The 17,335-nt window shown below is 47.2% G+C and overlaps 2 protein-coding genes across 3 annotated transcripts; both read left to right on the top strand.

Moving 5' to 3' along the window:
* The first annotated feature begins 5,150 nt into the window (after positions 1–5,150).
* tmem129 (transmembrane protein 129, E3 ubiquitin protein ligase) lies at positions 5,151–8,918 on the top strand. The gene is made up of 4 exons (XM_084448701.1): positions 5,151–5,425; positions 5,664–6,138; positions 6,518–6,677; positions 7,703–8,918. The coding sequence occupies exons 1-4, from the start codon at positions 5,221–5,223 to the stop codon at positions 7,958–7,960; spliced, it is 1,098 nt and encodes a 365-aa protein (XP_084304827.1). The 5' UTR covers positions 5,151–5,220; the 3' UTR covers positions 7,961–8,918.
* A 254-nt stretch (positions 8,919–9,172) lies between these two features.
* Positions 9,173–14,616, top strand: slbp (stem-loop histone mRNA binding protein). Of its 2 annotated transcripts, none has more exons than XM_084448708.1 (8): positions 9,173–9,305; positions 10,137–10,268; positions 10,485–10,589; positions 10,719–10,775; positions 11,231–11,365; positions 11,589–11,738; positions 13,194–13,293; positions 14,285–14,616. In XM_084448708.1, exons 1-8 carry the CDS (start codon positions 9,247–9,249, stop codon positions 14,345–14,347), a joined length of 801 nt encoding a protein of 266 aa, XP_084304834.1. In that variant the 5' UTR covers positions 9,173–9,246; the 3' UTR covers positions 14,348–14,616. The 2 variants fall into 2 exon arrangements, with proteins under 2 accessions (XP_084304834.1, XP_084304833.1); XM_084448707.1 differs by having other exon boundaries at positions 10,713–10,775.
* The last annotated feature ends 2,719 nt before the right edge of the window (positions 14,617–17,335 follow it).

Below are 17,335 nucleotides of genomic sequence, written 5' to 3'. Positions count from 1 at the left end.
AGAGTAGCCTAACAAAAAAGACACCAGATAAGGGGAGGGGTAGCAGCATAAAAAAGAGATATCAGGGACTATATACGTCCATATTCAGTCAGTCAGTATACATATTACTATACAGGTAAGTCAAGGAGTATACATACATACATACATACATACATACATACATAAATACATACATACATACATACATACATACATACATACATCCTGGCTGTCTAGATATATCTAGTAATACACATGTATACATACATGCACACCTCTATGACACCTCTTAATAATAATAATGACGTCATCATGTTGTGGACATCCTATAATAACTTATTCTGAATTTGAATCACACAACCAGCAGTCCTGGTTTGCCTACTTGCCTGTACAACATACGGGTTGCTTTCATTCAACATTTATATTTGGGTTGCCTATGTACGCCTGATATCAAACTGTTGAGAGAAGGCTGTTATATCAGTCCGACAACGACACCTGCTGGACTCTAACCTTATTCAGGCATGTCCCAAAACACACAACAGTAGATTCTCCGTCTAGAGCAGGGGTGTCAAACTCAAATACACAGTGGGCCAAAATGTAAAACTTGAACAAAGTCGCGGGCCAACATTGAACAAATGAAAATTTGAATATGGACCCAAACAAGTTTTGCTTTAACATTGAATATGCACTTATCACTTTCGCTTTTGGTGCGCATCAATGGTGTGCACTAACATATGTGAATACGCCCTCAGACACAAGTGTTGGTGCTCCATCTGCTCAGTAGAGAAGCTTGTAAAACCCTGACTGTCCTACAGCCAGGCAGACAGACAGACAGCCGGCATGCAGACAGACAGACAGGCAGACAGACAGACAGACAGGCAGGCAGGCAGACAGGCCGGCAAGAAGGCAGACAGGATTGAATGAACAGGAACAGAGAAAACACAGCGGCCGGCTAGGTCAACACAGGTGTCTCTATCACAGTGAGACGTTACATAACGTAAAGCTTCTGTTTTCTGCCTTTCTTTTCGCCATTTTTAAGAAGGGGTAACACGGTTACAGTTGTAGTATGAGATTGCTATGACTACTGTCACAGAAGAGAGGGCGTTTCTGGGTCCTGTCTTGATTGACGCGCCAAACCAACAGCAGAGCATTATGGGATTTGTAGTATTAGCGGTGAATGCGCTGTATAATACTGGCGGGCCAGCTCTAGTAGTCATTTGGTATTGCCTCGCGGGCCAAATATAATTACACTGCGGGCCAAATTTGGCCCGCGGGCCAGAGTTTGACACCCCTGGTCTAGAGTAAGGCGCCACCTGCTGCCGAGTACCACACCTGCACACTCCATTACTCTTACCTACTGAGGTACACTGAATCACTGACCTGTTAGTTATGACCAGTTACGATAAATTACCTCCATGCTCGAAACCCAACACACCGGCCACCAGTTCCTAACCGGGACCCAGAGCCATCAGTTCCTGACCCAGAGCCAAATTCTGGAGGCAAATGTAACATGGTTGTCTGGATTGCAGCATTAGTGTATGTCTGTGAGCTCTTTTCTCCCAGTTTTATATGGCTTACAGATACAACAGGGTGAAGATTTACAGGAGTAGATATTGGAGAACAAATGAGTATTAGTCTGAGATCTCCAAGACTTTCAGAAGGCAACCCGCACAGGAAAAAAATAGTCTGAGAACACACAAAAAAACAACTGGTATGACAAGCTCTCCCAGCTGCACCTGGCTGAGTCCACCTGTAGGTGGATCACTGACTTTCTCTCTGACAGGAAGCAACATGTGAAGTTGCGAAAACACATCTTTGACTCCAGGACCGTTAGCACCGGTTCCCCCTCCAAGGCTGCATCCTTTTACTCTTCTCCCTGTACACTAACAGCTGCACCTTCAGTCACCAGTCTGTCAAGCTCCTGAAGTTTGTGGACAACACCACCCTCATCAGGCTCATCTCTGAGGGGGATAAGTCCACGTACAGGGGGAAGATTGACCATCTGCTATCCTGGTATGACCAAAACAACCTGGAGCTCAACACTCTTAAGACACTGGAGATGGTTGTGGACTTCCGGAAGAACCCAGCTCCCCATAATTCTAAGTGATGTGAGGTCTGTTTGAAACACTCCCCTTCGGCAGGAGGATGCAGTCCATCAGGACCAAGACTTCTCACAACAAAAGCAGCTTCTTCCCAACTGCTAACAGCCTCATCAACAAGGCATGTGTCCCCCTCTGACTCCCCCCCTGACACTGTCTCTGTAGCACTACTTAGAAGCACATGACCTCTGTTTGTACTGTGCTGTACATAGGCTCTCACTGCACACACATACAGTCAAGCCAGAAACTGCACACCCCTTTCACCTTCTCTACGTTTTATTATGTTACAGACTTCTGAGTTAATAAATTGAGTTCATTTTTTTGTCTTAAAATTCTACCAAAAATAGCCCAGAAGGGCAAAGTGAAAATAGGTTTTTAGACATTGTGCTAATTTATTAAAAATCAAAATGTAAAATATATGTACACAAGTTTGCACACCCATTGATATGAAAGTGAGCAGAGGTGCATTTTGTTTCCTCTGTTTGAGATGTTTCTACAACTTAACTGCAGTCCACCTGTGGTAAATTCAATTGTTTGGACATGATTGTGGATTGCCAACACCTGCCTATATAAGGTCCCACAGTAGACTGTGTATGTCAGAGCAAACTCCAAGCCATGGGGTCAAAGGAATTATCTGTAGAATTCGAAACTAGAAACAGGATTGTGTCATGACATAGATCTGGAGAAGGGTACGGAAATATTTTTGAACCCACTCCTTAGTAAAAGGCACATGACAGCCTGCTTGGAGTTTGCCAAAAGGCACCTAGAGGACTCTCAAACCATGAGAATCAAGATTCACTGGTCTGATCAAACCAAATTTGGCCTGAATACCAAGCATCACGTCTAGAGGAAACCAGGCACCGCTCATTACCAGCTAATACCATCTCTACAGTGAAGCATGCTGGTGGCAGCATCATGATGTGGGGATGTTTTTCAGGAACGGGGCGACTAGTCCTGATAGAGGGATGGGAGGGAAGATGAATGCAATTGAAGATCTGTGGAAAGCCGCAGGACCAGACGGTATCGCAGGGCGGGTCCTCAAGGCGTGCGGCGACCAACTGGCTCCTGTGTTCACAGTGATATTCGACCTGGCCTAGCCCATCGTCCCCACATGCTTCAAGAAGTCCTCCATCATCCCCGTACCGAAGAAGCCAAGACCAGCCTGCCTCAATGACTACCGCCCTGTAGCTCTCACCTCAGTGATGATGAAGTGCTTTGAGAAGCTGGTCAAGGAACACATCTGCTCCTCACTGCCCAGCACACTAGACCCCCTACAGTTCACATACAGACCCAACAGATCCACAGAAGATGCAATAGCCCACATCCTCCACACCACCCTATCCCACCTAGACAAGAGAAAGGGGAACGTGGTTTTGTGAGATTGCTATTTATTGATTACAGTTCTGCTTTCAACCCTAAAACCCGACTCAGACTCGACACCAAGCTCAGGGTCCTGGGGCAAAACACTGCCCTCTGCAGGTGGATCCTGGACTTCTGTCAGACAGACCCCAGGTGGTGAAGGTAGGCACAGCCACACCTCATATCCCCGTCACGCTCAACACGGGAGCCCCCTAGTGTGCTGTCCCCATTACTGTATTCCCTGTCTCTGTACACGCACGACTGTACAGCCACCTTTGACTCCAATGCCATCTGCAAGTTTGCTGACGACACAGCAGTGATAGGCTTGATCACCAACAATGATGAGAATGCCTACCTGGAGGAGGTTAGGCTCCTGACCCAGTGGTGTCAGGAAAACAACCTCCATCTGAACACCAGCAAGACAAAGGAGATGGTGGTGGACTTTGGGAGGAAGCAGGAGAAGTACTACACCCCTCTAATCATCAACGGGACCCCTGTAGAGAGAGTGGACAGCTTCAAGTACTGTACCTTGGCGTCCAGATCACCAAAGACCTGACGTGGTCTACACACATAGACACTGTGGTGAGGAAAGCACAGTAGCTTGTAGCTTCTTTCCCAAGATGCCTTTAAGCTGAATTCGCTGCCAAAGGTGCATCAACACCAAGTATTAGGCTAAGGGTGTGTACAGAAATCTTGAATCTTGAGATATGTAACCCCTAAATATCCTATTTTTGTCAGTAAAATAAAATTGCTTATTTTCTAAAAACCTGTTTGTAACAATCAAATGTGGAGAAGGTTAAAGAGGTGTGCAGACTTTCTGTCTTGACTGTAACACAATGGCACACATATTGTATATAGAATTACATGTACATCGAACAACACATTGCACATATACTGTAGCCTATATACATACGTTGCACACCATTTTGTTTTTTGCCCTTCGCTGCGTTACTATATATTTTCACTGTTCTGTCTCTTATCATTTGCACTGTCCTGTCTTTGCACTGTCCTTTCTAGTTCTTGCACCCTGTCAATTGTTGTCTATCCATCAGTGTTATGCACCAACTGACCGAACAAATTCCTAGTAGCCTATGTGTAAAAACCAGTGTTGGGAATAACTAATTACAAAGTAACAGATTACTGTAATCAGATTACTTTTCCAGTATCTTGGAATGTATGGGATTACATTAGAATTGTCAGTAATCATATTACAGTTACAGTATACTCACCTAATAAAAATGTGATTACTTTGAGTTACCTATACACATGCCTGGTCCCTTTCATTTGGTTGATATGCACATGCGGCATGGCTGAACTGACTGTTTATGTCATCAGGATCGATATGTGCCAAGAGTGCTGGTTTAGGATCAGATTTTCTTGTGTCTATTATAATCTAAGATGCAAAACTGATCCTAGATCAGCGCATATGATTCGGTAAGGAATTATCTGATTTTAAAAAGTAACTCAAAAGTTAAGTAATTAGTAATCGGATTACTTTTCAGAAAGAATAATCGGTAAAGTATTCTAAATGCAATTTAGAGAAAGTAATCAGTCACTTAACTTGATTACTTTTATTAAGTAACTTGCCCAACATTGGTAAACATTTTATAAGATCCTGAAAAAACAAAACAATGGGACTTTTATTTTGAAAGTGTGCCGCTGGTGAGAGTCGTGGCACAGGAAGTTGTCAGTCGGCAGTTTTTTCATGACTGGTTCGTTCTGTTCTAGCTAACATAAATATAAACTAGCTAGTTACAGCAGATGTGATGGTACCAAGGTTGACATGGACAGACCAGAAGTAACGTTTACTTTAGCCTACATTGTATTTGCGTTCGGTTTTGTATTCACGCCAAATGAGTTTCGATCGGCCGGTTTCACGGTGCAGAACCTGTTTTCGGGTTGGCTCGGCAGTGAGGACATCGGCTTCATCCAGTACCATGTCCGGAGGACCAGCCTCACCCTGCTGGTCCACTCCATTCTGCCTCTGGGTGAGCCAACTACTGATAGAAGATAGCTGTTTGTGATGTTACCAACATTGATAGACCACGTCATACATCTACTTACTGGTATGGGAATTACTTGATGAACAGCTGAACATTGTGTGTGTGTGTGTGTGTGTGTGTGTGTGTGTGTGTGTGTGTGTGTGTGTGTGTGTGTGTGTGTGTGTGTGTGTGTGTGTGTGTGTCTGTCTGTCTGTCTGTCTGTCTGTCTGTCTTCGTCATCCAGGTTACTATCTGGGCATGTGTATTGCTGCTCCAGAGAAGAAGCTGATGTACGTGCACCAGGTGAGTGAGAGCTGGTGGCTGTTCCTGTTGCTGTGCCTGACCCTGCAGGTCCTCAGCTGGGCCACGGTCATCTACTGGTCGGGCCGGCGCTGGGGGAACCACCCCATCGCCAGAATCCTGCAGGCCCACGCGCTGGCTCCGACCGGCTGGGGCGCCGTCGCCGTTTCCATCAACACGGAGTTCCGCCGCATCGACAAGTTTGCCACAGGCGAGGCGGGTGCCAGGGTAGTGGTCACGGACACTTGGGTGCTGAAGGTGACCACGTACCACGTCCACGTGGCGCAGCAGCAGGATGCGCACCTCACCGTCACCGAGTCACGGCAGCACCAGCTGACGCCCGACGCTGCCATGCCCATCCAGATGCTCACCCTCAGGGTGGCCAGCATCAACCCCAGCGTCAAGGCCTTCCACATAAGGTAAAGGGACACATGTCTGTCATAGAATCCTCCTCATTCAGTGCTAAAATGGTCTCTGTGTGGTTGTTTTTGCTGCTGTGTATGATGTTAACTACAGTAACTGGTGTGTGTATGTATGTATGTATGTATGTGTGTGTGTGTGTGTGTGTGTGTGTGTGTGTGTGTGTGTGTGTGTGTGTATGTGTATGTGTATGTGTATGTGTATGTGTGTGTATGTGTATGTGTATGTGTGTGTGTGTGTTTGTGTGCTTGCTTGTGTGCATGTGTGTGTGTGTGCTTGCTTGTGTGCATGCATGTGTGTGTGTGTGTGACTGTGTGTGTGTCTGTCTGTGTGTGCGTGCATGTGTGTGTGTGACTGTGTGTATGTGTGTGTGTTTAGGCTGAACTCTACAGAGTATGCAGAGCTGAGGGAGAAGCTCCACGCTCCCATCAGGAACGCTGCGAATGTGGTGATTCACCAGACCATGAGTGACCTCTTCCTGGAGACCTTTAAAAGCCAGGTAGAGCTCAACCAGGTCTACCTTCTGCCCAGCGGACAGGTCAGTTATTACCAGCTACTACTACTACCATAACACTAAGATTAACTACTACTGCAACACCCAGACTACTAACTAACCAACCATAAGGTGTACCAGATATTGATACTGATAGACTGCTAGATGACAGATAGTATAGTAAATTGCCAGTTTGAAAACATTTAAATGTCTAGCTGAGTACCTAGGACTGGAATGAGGAACTGATTAGCACTGATAAGAAACTGTAAGGACAATCGATTACAAGAATTCCAATGTACCTGTACTTGTTACAGATGGCAAATACACTTTCTATTCTATTCAGATCAGTTAATATTACTAACTAATACTGTAATAGTAATACACTGTAACACCCACACTAATAACCATTGTAAGAGTGAGTGTGTGTGACTGAGTCTGTCCCCCTGTCCACCCAGGATAGCTAGTGTGTGTGACTGAGTCTGTCCCCATGTCCACCCAGGATAGCTAGTGTGTGTGACTGAGTCTGTCCCCATGTCCACCCAGGATAGCTAGTGTGTGTGACTGAGTCTGTCCCCATGTCCACCCAGGATAGCTAGTTTGTGTGACTGAGCCTGTCCCCATGTCCACCCAGGATAGCTAGTTTGTGTGACTGAGCCTGTCCCCATGTCCACCCAGGATAGCTAGTTTGTGTGACTTAGTCTGTCCCCATGTCCACCCAGGATAGCTAGTTTGTGTGACTGAGCCTGTCCCCATGTCCACCCAGGATAGCTAGTTTGTGTGACTTAGTCTGTCCCCATGTCCACCCAGGATAGCTAGTTTGTGTGACTGAGCCTGTCCCCATGTCCACCCAGGATAGCTAGTGTGTGTGACTGAGCCTGTCTCCATGTCCAACCAGGATAGCTAGTGTGTGTGACTGAGTCTGTCCCCATGTCCACCCAGGATAGCTAGTGTGTGTGACTGAGTCTGTCCCCATGTCCACCCAGGATAGCTAGTGTGTGTGACTGAGCCTGTCCCCATGTCCACCCAGGATAGCTAGTGTGTGTGACTGAGCCTGTCCCTCCCTTCCCCAGGAGCTGGAGCCGTGTATTGGCTGTATGCAGACCCCGGCGGGCACCAAGCTGCTGCGTCGGTGCCAGGAGCAGGCCGAGGCCGGCGAGGGGGAGTGCCAGCAGTGCTACTGCAGACCCATGTGGTGCCTGACCTGCCTGGGGAAGTGGTTTGCCAGCCGGCAGGACCAGCAGCATCCAGAGACCTGGCTGGGCAGTAGAGTGCCATGCCCCACCTGCAGGGCCAAGTTCTGCATCCTGGACATTAGTCTGGTCCACTGACCAGCTGGTTATCCCTCACTCCTCTGGGCTTAATATTCCTCTCCTCTGACCTCCCCCTCCCACACACTTCAGTACAGTGTAATGTAACTGTAACCGAGTTGAATTTTAAACTCACTCCTCAGTATAAACTCTGCCCATCCGCATCACTGAACTGCTGTCTTTTTGGTGGCGTAGCTGGTAGCGGTGTTTATGGGAGGTGTTCGTGTGTAGTCACCGGACCCGAGTTTGAACCCAGTGTGGGCAAAAGTGAGGGTGGAAGCTATACTGACGAGCGACACGGTGACACCTGCTACATAACCAATCACCCCCAATCTCTGCTGTCGGTCATCCAAAGGATGTCCATAGTTCCCCTGCTGGTCAGAGCAGCAGCCCTCCCGGTGACGGTGAACTTTCAGAATGTGCCTTGTCTCTCCCAGCATTGCTGCTGGTGTCTCAGTAGAGATTGATACTGTTTAATCTCTACGGCCTGTTCTTTCTCTCTGTCTCTACGTGGCTTATGAACTGTGGGAAGATCCAGGAGGTTAAACCAGCCCCTGAGGTATAGAGGCTCCTGCTCTGTCCCACAGATCTGTCTCTTCCTGTGTGAGTCACAGCACCAGTCCTCCTGGGTCACATCATCAGGGACGAATACTAATGAGTATAATCTTTCACTAAGTATGGTTTTCTCTGTCTCTGTTTCAAAAGGGACAATTTAGAAATGTTACCACGATGAGGACAGTCATCCTTCCATGTGTCATAATCTGAGTAGGCCTACATGTGTCAGAGTGAGTAGGCCTGGGGTGATATGGGGAAATCTCACTATGTGATGATTTATCAGATGACCTGCTACCACACATGATAACCACACTGTTCTATCTTTAATTTTAAAAAAACAACAACAAAAAACAGGCTACTCTCTTTGGTCAAAGTGTGGGGGTGGAGGGATATACTGATTCTGAATTACACTGTCTACAACATGTACATGGCTTTTGCATGATTCATTGTGCAGACATATGAAAAGTGTTCATTATTATTGTGCAGATAGAGAAAGTGAGGTGATATTGTTGTCATTTTGGCGCGCTCTCGCATGTAAACAAATGCACCGTAAGTCCCGCCCCATCCTGTCAAGCTCCAGCCTCTTGGCGCTACATCCACTGTCATCCCCGTCATCCACCGGACACACACACACACCACCGTCATCCACCAGGACACACACACACACACACACACATACCCAGACACAGAGCCAGCCACTCTCGTCCTCGGGACTGAAGGAACAACATTGTTCTCCTCTAGAACGCAAGAAAATGTCTTTTCACCACAGAAGCAGACACACCGACGCTGACTTTAACGGAGATGAAAATAGGTGAGTCTGTAAGCTTACAATCCAAACCGGGGGACAGTTTTGGTCAAAAGGACATTTTCCATCCCGTCTTGTTTCTCGCGCCAGTCTTCTCCCGCTTAGCGAAGCTAATGTGTTGCATTTCCTTCCAAACACTAAACTAAGCAAACACCAGCTAGCAAGCTAGCTCTCAAATATGTTTCATCCATTTTTTAACCGATGATCCTTTGGCAATTTGTGGTAGTTTGCTCTTGATTAACTTACACACTTAAATGCGCATTAAAGAGTGTATTTTCGCATCGCTAGCTAGTGACTGAGCTAGCAGCTGGCTTCATGAACGAGAGCTAGCCATATGACTGCTACCAGCTAGTTAGCTAGGTAGTTAAAAAAACGGATAACCAAGTTTTAATGTTAGTGGGTGTATGAACAACATATGACAAACCCCGTTTAACGTTTTGTTTACCTAACCTTGGATATGTAGCTACATTCAAATCAAATACATCAGTTTGGTGGTCTATCTAGTCAGGGCATGTTGCTATAACGAGCTAGCTAGCTAGCATGTAGCCAAAAGGCGCAATGCATGATACTCAACTGCATTTGGCGGTCATATAACTCACTTTCCCACTGACAGGTTGCAGCTTTGATTTGATCACGAGATGCTCCTAAATGTTTTTAATTGACCATATATGTTTGCAATTGATCTAACATCGGTTTTTAATTGAGCTCCCATGTGTTTTAGGGACTACTTTGTTCCTCTATGGGGGCGTTTTGCAAGGTCTTTGTTGGCCAGCGAGCTAATTGCTTAGTAAGTAGCTAGTGCTAGCTAGCTAACAGCTCACTTCTGTTCTTCTCCAGGAACAAGGGTCCTTCTAAATGGTCCAACTGCCGGAAACGAGGAGCGGACGGCAACCTCAGGTCCCAGGGTGACTCGGAGTCCCTGAAAGAGAGCAGCCACGGACACTCAGACGGAAGACTTCGGCCTAGCAGGTGATTAATAAGCTAGTTACCACTAGATGGATGGCTAGCCAGCTAGATGTCGCCCAGAGCCAAAGAGCCTACTAAAGTCGTAAATGATGACCTGAAAATGGAGGAGGAGTGTTGTAACAATAGATGGCCATCTGGTTCAGACCCTGTAAGGCTGTTCTTTGTGCCCCCCCCCCCCCCCCCCCCCCCCCCCCCCCCCCCCCCCCCCCCCCCTTGCAGCTTCACCACCCCAGAGAGTGAGGGCCCAGTGTCACGCTGCGCTAACTGGGGCTCGGAGATGGACAACGAGGAGATGAAGTCCAGCGTCCGACGGGACATGCAGCGGTCAGCACACACAGCAGAATACTTGCACCACACGCTCACTCATGGTAGAAGCTAGGCTAGATTCGTCAGCAGTGGAATCTACTGATGCTGGAATGACTCATCTGATTCTGGTGTTGTGTTTAGTTACAGGAGGAGGATACTGACAGCAGAATTCTCTCAGAGGGAGCGGAAGCCCTCCTCAGGAAGGTAGGTTAAAGTGGTGGAAAGATGAATGTGAGACTGTTGTCTTCCATTTTGTGCTTACTTGACAGTCCCAAGGTGGGTTCAAACAGTGGCGGAACGTGTTTTCTTTGAACGGTTAACCTGGAACGGCTTTTTAACATTCCAAATTGTTTGCATTAAACATAAACAGCCATGGCGACGAGAGTGTTTGTACCTACTGTGTACTCACAGCTACTTCTGTGAGCGTCACTGACTTTCTGGGGGATCATACTTTGGATTGAGTCCCGCTAATACACAGCGTTGCAAGTGAATTGAAATCCCCATCTGGGAATTTCCCTCAGTCCAGCGTCCATTTGAAAGCTAACAGGGAAAAAAGTCTGAAATAGATTGCCTTGTTCGCTGAATTTAAATGCACCCCTGCACTTGTTCTTTTTACCCCGTATCTAATGTCCTCTGTCGTTTCCTCCGCGTTCCTCCAGCTCAGACTCCCGTGAGTCTCCGGTGCCTGGTGGAGAGATGGAGACCGACGAGTCAGTGCTGCTGAGAAGACAGAAGCAGATCAACTACGGCAAGAACACGCTGGCCTACGACAGATACCGGCAAGAGGTTCCCAAGTAAGCCTCAGTCACCCCCATTTTCAGACGAGATACTGCCCACCTCCTCACTGCAGAGCTTTGGCTTCCTGCAACTGGCTCTGGTGTATCAGGGGGACTGCCACTTGTTTGCTTACTTCTCCGGTCCAGACCAGTCAACACTTGTCACATAGCCTACACTGAATTCACTTCAGGAAAAAGCACACCTATGGTAATCTGAAGCTAATCCTCCCCCCCGCTCCAGACACCTGCGGCAGCCCACTGTGCACCCCCGCACCCCGAACAAGTTTAAGAAGTATAGCCGGCGGTCATGGGACCAGCAGATCAAGCTATGGAAGGTCAAGCTGCATGCGTGGGACCCCCCCGCACAGGAGGGCAGCGATCTGCAGGCCATGTATGTCTCACACACACACACACACACACACACACACACACACACACACACACACACACACACACACAGCTGAAATTTAACACGTTGATCTTGTTTTTCTACTTGGCCAAGGTCATGCAGACTCATCCAGACACTTTTCCTTGCCCATTTGCAAAGGCCGTTTCAGATGGGGAGCGGGGACGCCTGCGTTCTCGCTCAGATCAGCGGGGGACGCACGCGTCCTGCGCGCAGCGGGGAAAGCTGACTACAATTCAGCTCTTATCGCGGGCGGGCGTGTGCACGAAACGAGCACGCGCGCGACAATTTCACGGGGGCACGCCCGCTTGCCGCTCCGCCCCAGATTGTCCGCGGCTCCCAAATTGTCCGCTCGCCTCTCTCTTTGAAAATGAATTCAATGCGCGGATATCGCTCCTTGTCTGAAACGGCCTTAAGACTATTACTACCAAAACAGATTTACAAGTATAGCATACTAAGACTATTGCTACGAATACTTGCTTCATTGGTGGACATGGAGCAAGAGTTGTGTGGAGGATAGTTTACATGACTGCAGAGGTCGCTTGTCATTAGCATTCACTAGAACTCAATAGCATTGCTAATCATCGAAAAATGTTAACAGCCTCATTTTCTGCATTGGAAGATAGGATTGTGATTCTTAATGATTTTTTCTCCCACCCCAACGTGTGTCTGTGTGTTTGTAGGTCATGCTTGACACACACACACGCGCGCGCATGTATGCCTTATGCATAATAGCCTAATCCTTCAATAGCCTAATCTAAATAAACTATCTAAACTAAACTATCTAAGCAATATAGTACACAACTGAATTACATTACAGGAAAATGTATATTCACACATCGGGGATTACGATAGTTCTCTTACAATAGCTACACATGAGCTAGCATATGAACTGAAATTAGCTTGCTAATTGCTATGTAAAAGACAAAGAAATATGTTAAAGGAGAATATTCTAAAACGAAACTAGGAATATGCACTTTGTTTTCATATAACACACAGGTCAACTTAAATGGAACAGTAGAGCTAATGTATGGTTTGCCTACATTTTTTCCCACCACAACATAGCGGCTGCTTTTCTCGTCCATCACATTGCATGAATGAACGTCCTCGCGTCTACACCATTACACCATTAATTGCCTCGGGATCATAGCAGCTCCGCAATCACGTGAAATTTGTGCACTGCACGCTTATAGGCTGATATTGAATGGCCCTAAAACTATTTTACACTTGCATACAAACACTGCAGGCCATGTAAGACACACTTACACACTCATTCTCTTAGTCTCTCTCTCACACACACACACACACACGTGCACACACACAGCAGGTCAAGAAAGACATACATCCTTGTATGCCATCTTAGACATGCACACTGACCCCAACCCACTGCACTCCTCGGAGTGACTGTGCTCATGCTACTGTGTCCCCGTGCCTGTGTAGAGAGGAGCTGGACCTGGGGGATGTGATGGACATCCAGCTGGATGCTGACTACGACTCTGACTCCAACGCACACTGTCCCAAAGTCAGCAAGGCCTCTCAGGTGAGTCTCTGCCCAGTTTTGCTCTGCTCTGGCTGGGTCTCTGTCTGGCTCTGCTCTGGCTGGGTCTCTGTCTGGCTCTGCTCTGCTCTGGCTGGGTCTCTGTCTGTCTCTGCTCTGCTCTGGCTGGGTCTCTGTCTGGCTCTGCTCTGCTCTGGCTGGGTCTCTGTCTGGCTCTGCTCTGCTCTGGCTGGGTCTCTGTCTGGCTCAGCTCTGCTCTGGCTGGGTCTCTGCTAGGGATGCCACGGTTCTCGGTATATTGTACTGTACGGTGCACCACCCCACAGTTCAATGCACACTTAAACTGCGGTAATTTCGGTTACTACTTTCCACGGATTTCTTGGAGAGAACCTCTCCTCACGAGTGAATAATCACATGGGATTTCCTCCTGTAAAAGACTGGTTGGGAGCCGCGGCTCCTTAGCAGGCGAGGGGGATGACGAGGGGGATGACGAGAGGGATGACATGGACAAATCTTATTGCAAGTTAAAAATGGGTTTGGATAGATAAAAAGTGCTAGACAAAGTTGATATACTATAGTCAAAATAGAAAATCAGTTTAATGTTAGTTTTGATCGGCCGCAGCCATCTCAGTTCATTGCTTTTCAAATTGACGACTATACCAGTAGTCAAGGCTAAGAGGCACTTTGATATTTGAAAGTTTATTTATTTATTTTACATTTGGAAGTGTTTTTTATATCTTTATTTATATCTTTTTTATATTATAAAATACATAAGGCATATTCTGGAATGTGTCTGAATGGGAAAGTTCCATAAGTAATAAAAGTGAAATAAAGAAAGACTTTTGGAAATGGTAGCATTTTTTTTTCTTTCTCCTTATACACACAACACGTACCAAGAATGAACCGAAACTGTGACCCAAAAACCAACGTATGCATTGAACCATGGGCTAACTATACCGTTGCATCTCTCTGCCCAGCTCTGCTCTGGCTGGGTCTCTGGTGTGTGTAACTGACCGTCTGTTCTGTCTTTCAGGGCTCGTGTTCAGGGACCCCCAGCAAGATGATGAAGACAGATCCTGATCTGGACCTGGTGTAGCTGAGCTGATCTTCATCACTTCCCTCTCGCTCCTCCTTACTTCCTCCTCCTGTATCAGGGAGGTGGAGATGCCTCTGCGCTGTCATGGTCTCCTCTGACTACTAAGGGGAACCAGAGGAGAGATGGTGGACAGTGACTCCTGTCTCACCTGCACCCCCTGAAAACCTCTTCATTAAGTACTGTGACTGCAGGATGGCTGACTAGTCACCGACTGTCTGTAAATAGTTATCAGATGTTTCTTAGAAGTTCAATAGAGGTTTGAATCACTTAAGTAACTGTTCATGCTGTGTAAAAAAAAAAAAAAAAAACACATGCTCCTTCTAATGTATTTTGTTTGAATTTTTACTTAATTGTTTTGCTTAATTGATTTTAGCATAGTTTGAAATACAATATTGTTCTGTACATTAGTTTAGAATACAATATTGTTCTGTACATTTTCTCAATATTTTTGTATGGTTTTTGTTAACAACATTGCGATTTTATAAGCAGATCTTTTGAAATAAATACATTAACTGGAGGCTAATGCGGTGTTTTGTTCCAGGTGTTTGTGCCTGTGTCAGGCCGTCTCTTGGTTGATGAGGCACCTGGGTAGCAGGACTTTCATTGCTGCCAGCCTTGATGCATGCGTAGATACAGTCCATAGAGACCCTGTGGAGAGAGGAGCTCTGCTGGCGTGTGTTTTGTGGAATACAGAAGAGAGATGTGCACCAGGCCTAAGTATGTAAATGATGTGAACTGGGATAGCCAATCTACCTCTGGAGGACTTGGTTAATAGATGTCACAGGAAGGGATGATAAGAACTCGTAGCTGCGTGTGGCCACCAGTCGTTCTGCATTAACACCACATGATGGCAGTAGAGTACCAGGAAGAGAGCGTTTGATTTTAGAGACCAGACACCATCTCATTCTGTCTGTAGTTCTCGTGTTTTGTCACACAGCCAAGGAATGTTTCAATGCAAAAACTTGGATCCATTTTTTGATAACTCATCCGTATCTTGGCTTGGTAGAGGTCAGGGAGGTAGACAGGCATGGGGACTTCAGGAGATGGATAGATCGATCGATATGAACTTGAATAATCCCCGTAGGAGGAAATTGGTGTTTCAGCAGTGGGAAATTACAGCTAAGGTTAGAAATGCAAAATATACATAGTAGCTAATAAGAATAAAAAATAACAAGGAATATATACATGCACATGTCGGTCAGGAGGGGTCTGGTATAGGTCTGATCTGGATCTGGTCTAGGTTGGACTGGTCTAGGTCTGGTCTGGTCTAGGTCTGGTTTTGGCCAGGTCTGGTCTGGGCTAGGTGTGGTATCGGTCTGGTCTAGGTGTGGTCTGGTCTGATCTAGGTATGGTCTCCTTCTGGTCTAGGTCTGGTCTGGTCCCACAGAGAAGAGAATGTCAGATTGACTTCTTGGTTGGTTCATTCAGTATGTCAGGCAGGGGTATTGTCTCTGGTGTACTGTCGAGGTCAATAACCAAGACTTTGTCTATCCCTTTAGATGTAAAGACACTGGAGTTGGGGGAGAAGGGAGATCAGAGGTTTTTTTGTAACTTGTGGTGGAGACAGTTTTGTCCTGCTGTGAAGGAGTCATCCCTAGGTTCATAGATTTTAAGCAGGGAGAATTCTCAACCTCCATCTTCTCAGTCGATGAAAAACATGTTATTTCCTGTTAGCTCTGCTATCGACCCAGCGGAGTGTCTTGCCGTGTACTCGCTGCGTGTCATCTCCCTCAGGAGACCGCCATGGCCATGGCCTCGCCATAGCGTCGCTATGGCTACACGCCGTCTGCAATGATGAGCTGGGTTCCACGTTCCAGATGATTGGACCTGGTCTGCTGAAGCTGTAAGCCAGGGAACACGGAGGCTGTCCATCTCTGCTCTGAGAGCCCTTGGACGTGGTTCGAGGCGGGCGGGGACGTGTCAGACTAGAGTGTCCGCCCTGAGACTGGGAGGTCGTGAGTTTGATCCCTGGCCGAGTCATACCAAAGACTATAAAAATGGTACCTATTGCCTCCCTGCTTGGCACTCAGCATCAAGGGTTGGAATTGGGGGGTTAGATCACCAAATGATTCCCGAGCGCGGCACTGCTGCTGCTCACCGCTCCCCCAGGGGATGGGTCAAATGCGGAGAACAAATTTCACACAGTTGTGTGACAATCATTGGGACTTTAACCTTTAGACTCATCTGGGCTGGAGCACGCTGGGTGGTGTCATCACCTGCACCTCCACACAGACTCGCACACAGTAGACACATTAGGATGTCAACTATTTTCTCCCTCTCTTTCGTTCTCTCTCTCTCTCCTCTCTCACACACACAGCAGATCAGCTCAGACAAATCACCTACAGTATAGATCTTCTCACCCGGATGGCAGGTCGCTGACAGCAGAACACACCCTGTTGCACTTAAATGATCTGGCACAGAGAAGACACACGCATGTACACGCACACACAACTACACACGCAGAGCCAAATACACACGCACAGCCAAATACACGCACAGCCAAATACACATGCACAGCCAAATACACACGCACAGCCAAATACACACACAGCCAAATACACACGCACAGCCAAATACACACACAGCCAAATACACACGCAGCCAAATACGCACACAGCCAAATACACACGCAGCCAAATACGCACAGCCAAATACACACACAGCCAAATACACACGCAGCCAAATACACACACAGCCAAATACACACGCACAGCCCTGCTCTCTGATCGGCTGGTGGTGTGTGTCGCTGGAGGAGGTATGGTCTGTATGGTCTTAATTAGCGGGGCACCTGACGAGGGGGGTGGGGTGGCCAGAGAGGACGCTGTCCGGCCCTGTGATTGGCTGTTGTCCACGATGATGCAGAGGAGAGGAGGAGAGCGGAGAGAAAGAGAGACGGTCTCTGCTGTGCCCCCTTGGCCTGGTGACGGAGGTTGGGAGAGAGGGAGTGTGTGTGTGTGTATGTGTGTGTGTGTGTACGTTTCCTGGCTG

The sequence above is a fragment of the Borostomias antarcticus genome (genome assembly GCF_949987555.1).
Source record: "Borostomias antarcticus genome assembly, chromosome: 14".
NCBI lineage: Eukaryota > Metazoa > Chordata > Actinopteri > Stomiiformes > Stomiidae > Borostomias > Borostomias antarcticus.
Note: the sequence above shows the minus strand (reverse complement) of the source record. Positions and strands in the feature narration are given on the sequence as shown.